At 47.2% G+C, this 5,000-nt stretch overlaps 1 protein-coding gene across 1 annotated transcript.

Moving 5' to 3' along the window:
- Positions 1-4,553: 4,553 nt before the first annotated feature.
- On the bottom strand, positions 4,554-4,745 carry nad1 (NADH dehydrogenase subunit 1; one part of a trans-spliced gene, as the record gives it). Coding sequence (YP_010438350.1) covers positions 4,554-4,745 — 192 coding nt within the window.
- Between the last annotated feature and the right edge of the window lie 255 nt (positions 4,746-5,000).

Genomic DNA, 5,000 nt, shown 5'->3' with positions numbered 1-5,000 from the left:
GTAGTCAAATTTATATCCAGGATCCGGATACAGGTGACAAAGCTGTGCTGACTTATGGCTTCTCTCGTTGGATACCTTACGCGATCAGGAGGTCCCAGCTTCCGTTCGTGCTTTCTTTTTCGGGTGCAGCCTTGCTTCGCTCACCAGATCGCCGACCAGGGCTACTGGATGCCGTTGGTCGTGGTGCCCGCATTAGGGAACTGGGCTTTCCCGAGGCGCTTACTTATGGGTATCATTTGGATTCTCGCTTTATTCTTCTGGTGTGCCTCCTGCTGGGTTTTTCATTATATTGTTCCGTAGTTCCCCGTATCTTTCTTGAAGCCCCTGAAGTCATATGTTCACCTGATCTTGGTGAACTTATTAAGGTAGGTAAAGATACCTACTTTAATCACATTTGCACTGCACATGGCACCCCAAGTCCATGTAGTTGTGGGGAGCCGCTTAACAAGGCACTTCCTATTCTCCTTAACTCAAAAGAACTTCCCTTCGATCCATTAGGTGCAGGTGTTAAGAGTCGTGCTGCTGGTGTGGCTGTATTTCTGGGTGCAGTTGTTCTCAGCTTAGCTCTTTCCGAGTCTGTGTGTGTAGTAGGTTTCAGTGCTGTGTAGTCAGCAAGTTTATGTTGTTGTTATGACTCTTCTTTCTTAATATTTTGACTATGGAAGCGGGCTATTCCCCTAAAATGTTCGTTAACGTTGGGATGTAGTTTAGGTATGTAGTAGTTTTTGTCCAATTTCCCTCAAGTTACGTCTGGATAGATAGAAAGTTACAGCCCCAAGGGCTCCCCTTTTCGTGCTGGCCAAAGAACATAGAGCGTTATTCTCCCTAAGAAAGAAAGTCGTTTATATCATGTTAAGGTTCTTCAACAAGGTTACTTCAGGGAAGCCTGAATGCCGAATTCCATTAAGTAATAACGATGTTCAAGCTGGTAGGATAAGAGAAAATGTTGTGCTAGGTGGGAAAGTGAGACTCCCCTCGAAAGGAGTCGAACGTTCCTTCATAAGGGCAATTTCTCAATGAAAGGGGCTCTTTCTTCCCCTGCCCCTGCTGATGAGTCAACTGCTCCTTCTAATGTGACTCCTATAGGCGATGATCCCCCGCTCGAAACACTTCCACAAGACCGATGCCTCACATCGGATTAAAGAGTTCATGAGCTTGACTCAATTGAGTAAGGGCTGGATTCCTTATCTTACTTTCGAGTTGTTACTGGCTGGATTCGGATTCCTTAGCTAATGCACTGGTTGAGACCATAGCATCAGCAGCTTGAAGTTAGTCTTTGGCTGGATAAACCACAATAGATAGGTGGTCAAAAGCTGGGTACGAACGGAACGAGGCAAGTGCTCTTGCTCTTCCTGAATGCACCGGATGAGTCTAAAGTACCTTAATTTTCGTTATCATTTGTGGCTCAACAACGAATAGGTCAGAAGCTGGTTATGTATTATGTATGAACCGGATCCCTCCTCTCGAGCAACTGGACACCAGTAATCACCTGTTACTTAAGAACAAGGCTAGACAGGTCCTGATACCCAAATGGACCAGGAAGAAAGCAGTGAAAGTGAAAAGAAGATGGTCAAGGGGACTAAGTGACTCTCGAAAGAAGGCTACTCGAAATAGAGTATGATTTATTTGCCTCAAGTGAGTACACCGGACCTGCAGATCGGTATCTATAACAGTCAAGATGAAACCCCTGGCTTTGGCGGATCTTAGTCTTTTTCTCCCCCGGTCATACGAGGGCCTTGCTTGCGTCAGATTCACCCGGGTTCAGTCTCATTCGAAGCTTTAGACAAAGAGGAGTAAGAGATATGACAAGACGGATTCAACCTCTGAATCTACTTACGGCATAGAGCTGTGATATTCCGCCATCTTTCTCCTGCCGGAAGAAAGACTGCCTTAGAATAGCGAATAGCTCGAAGCACAGGGAAGGTATACACTTTTGAGTCCCACCCCGTAAACACCATACAGGCACAAAGAATACCAGCTGGAAGGGGAAGCTTACTAAGCGCTCAAGAGGCAGGGCACAGGAATATCCCTGAATCATGACACTTCACCTGCCCAACAGGTCTCCAGGCTTAAGGCAAGAAAGGAGATCAGGCAAGGATTCGGAGAGCAGAAAGGAAGATAGGGGATTCGCACCCCAAGATGATTTGATCACGGATCTTCCGGGCAGGGCAGTAAAGAGAGAGAATAGCTTCAAGCAGGTATCCAATTGACTGAGCAAGGAGCAAGCGCACTAGGCCCCGTCTCTCTCTTATAAGGCAGTGAAACCCGTAGCTTGGAGTAGTCCCGATCTCTACTTCATGAAATTCATAATCAACTATACAAAAGTCCCTTCATTATCTCACTTTCTCTCCCCTTGAAATTGGTTCCTCCCCTGCTATGAGTTCTCCTTCCGACTGGTTGACACTTACAGCTGAACTACCACCTAGCGCACTAAGGCCCTCATAAGGCTGGCTCAACTGAATCCGATAGTAGTTGTCTCCGTCGACTAGAGTGGTGAATGAAAAGCATATTCTCCTATTGCAAGAGTGCCTGCGGAGGCGCTTGCTTAGATGAGAGTGGAGTTCCTTCACCTCCAACTGCTTTCTTTCCTCTCAACCTCGAACAGCCCCACAGCCTCTCTCTCGTGGGCTAACCAATGCGCCCCTACTAACAGCTATCTAATGCAAATATCTCATTTATGAGCCATATTCGCCTGAAAGCTTAAAGGCAACTGAGAGCCAAGCAAGCAAACCGTAAGGCCCACTCGACCTGTATGGATTCCCCCGGCCCGGCTCTACCTCAGTGGATTCCGAACTTATATCAAATCAAATGAGTAAGCAGTAGACTTCAAGTCTAAAGTTTCAGATATCAATAGTAGTGAATATCCAGAGTCTTTTTCCAATATTCAATTGATCGTATGGAAAGGCGCCTACACGGAACCTATACGAAGGAGCAAACAAGCAACGGTAACTACTATACTTGACTTGCCCACAGAATTGACTAAAGCCAGAAGTAGAGAATCGGGCTATTTCAGCTCACGACTTGAAATATTGAATACTTTAGGCAGCTTATCGGACTCATAAGCAAGAAGTGCCTAGCTCAGGAGGAATAGGATTATATCCTGTCTATAGATCACGAGCTTACTCGAAGAAGTACTTAGGATTATCAAAGCTCACTTTCCGGCCAGGCCTTACTATAAAAAAACCAACCTCACAGATCCCAAAAAATCTTTTACACCAATGTATCGTACTCTCTCGACCAGGTCATCATAAAAAAATACTGAAAAATCTTTCCGGGAGTGAAACTTGCTTAGTGTGAAACGCTGAGGGAGGGAAGGCGCGCTACAACCAACATAACAGCCGGCTGAAAAACGCTAGCTAGCTAGGCTAGCGCGCAATGGCTTTCTCTGAAAGGGGCTCGCTTCTTCAAGCTCCGCACAACCTATACAAGGTGCTGCTCGCTTTCTCTCAGCCACTAGTGGCTTATGTAGTGGTCGGCATTCCTACGCGCTCCTCCTTGCCCCCATCCAAGGGTCACCTTTGGATGTTGTCGTGACGCTTTGGTTACGAAGGTTGCCGGGGTCTAGGTTTATGGATGGATTCAGTCAGCGAAAGTCCCCAAAACTCAATCAATATCAACAACATGTCGTGACCGGTTAGGCTTGGTTGATTTTGTCAGAAAAGAAAGTAGGTTTCGGGGGTTCATTGATTAGTACACCTCCGGTGCTGGTAAGGTCGGGACCGTGGTCGTCCGTCTCCGGTTTGCCGGCCGATAAGATCTCTGAGATTGACCAGCCAGCTGGGTTGGTTTGGCTATTCCTTTCTATTGAAAAGGAGTCAGCTGTCTGCGCGAGTCACCTTCTTCTAGGCTCCGCTGGACGACACGGCATTCTCGTTTAAATATAGGCCGGCCGTACTTGTGATGGTTCCCAAGGATCCAATATGACCACTTAGGTCTACGTTGCCACGATATTGTTCTATGGAAGCGGGCGGGCTGTTAGTTAGAAGTTCGGCCCGGTTTTTTTGGTGTCGTAGGGAAGGGATTGACCTTTCTAACGCATATTCAGTCGTACCGGCATGGCCCCACTGATTTGTTTTCGATCGGAGCATCAAGCAACGCAACCCGGTTCTACTTGACTAAGCCCCGTGCTCGTCCAAGGAGGGAGTTTGCTTTACCCAACTCCCTTTTTGATAACAAGGCAGAAACCCCCGACCCGACATTCATTAGTTTCAAATGAAGAATGAAGAGTACCCACCTACTCCTATAAAAAAAAAGCGTGACTTTACTAAACAAGCAAGAAAAGCCCTTTCTATGTTATTAGTAAAGCGCTAACGAGCAAGAAAACGGATGCGCGTTAGCGCAACGGCTTTCGCGCAGCTCAATCCCTTGCTTTGTTCTATAGTTAGGGGCCTTTTCAATAAGGCTCGCGTAGGGGCGCTCACGTTTTTTGGCTTCCCTAAAATCGAATTTTAAGTTGGTAAAGACCCACCCCTTGTTTCAGTCAGAATGAGTCCCCGGGACCCCGGGACATTGGCTTCCGCCAACAGTGGACTATTAAGGATCGCATCCCGCGCATATTCTACATTATAGCCTGCAACTGATTCAGCTTCCGCTTCTGGGAGATCAAACGGAGCTCGATTAGTTTCTGCTAGACGAGAAATGAAGAACATAACCAATACAGGGAACAGGGGAATACCGGACCATATCTGCTTTTGCGCCATGACAATCTCACTCGAATTACGGGGACCTACACATATTAGTACAGTATACCGGGGTCCCCGGCCAGAACCACACGTGCAAGTTTCCCTGCATGTGGCTCGTCCGTGCTTTCGCTTTCCGAGGCGCTGCCTGTGACTCAGCATGGGAGAAGGGGGCGGAACTGCACACTTTCGTGTTCAGAGCATTGTCCGAGTGAATAGGCAGCGCCTACCAAGCAAAGCTTTCTTGAAGAGGCTGGGCTGGTTCCTTTTCGGCGCCCGTCTTTTATTTATATGTTTTTTCAAGGCAAGCCCCAGGAAAGT

Source organism: Prunus mume, mitochondrion, assembly GCF_029339155.1.
Source record: "Prunus mume mitochondrion, complete genome".
NCBI lineage: Eukaryota > Viridiplantae > Streptophyta > Magnoliopsida > Rosales > Rosaceae > Prunus > Prunus mume.
This window is presented reverse-complemented; position numbering and strand designations above follow the sequence as displayed.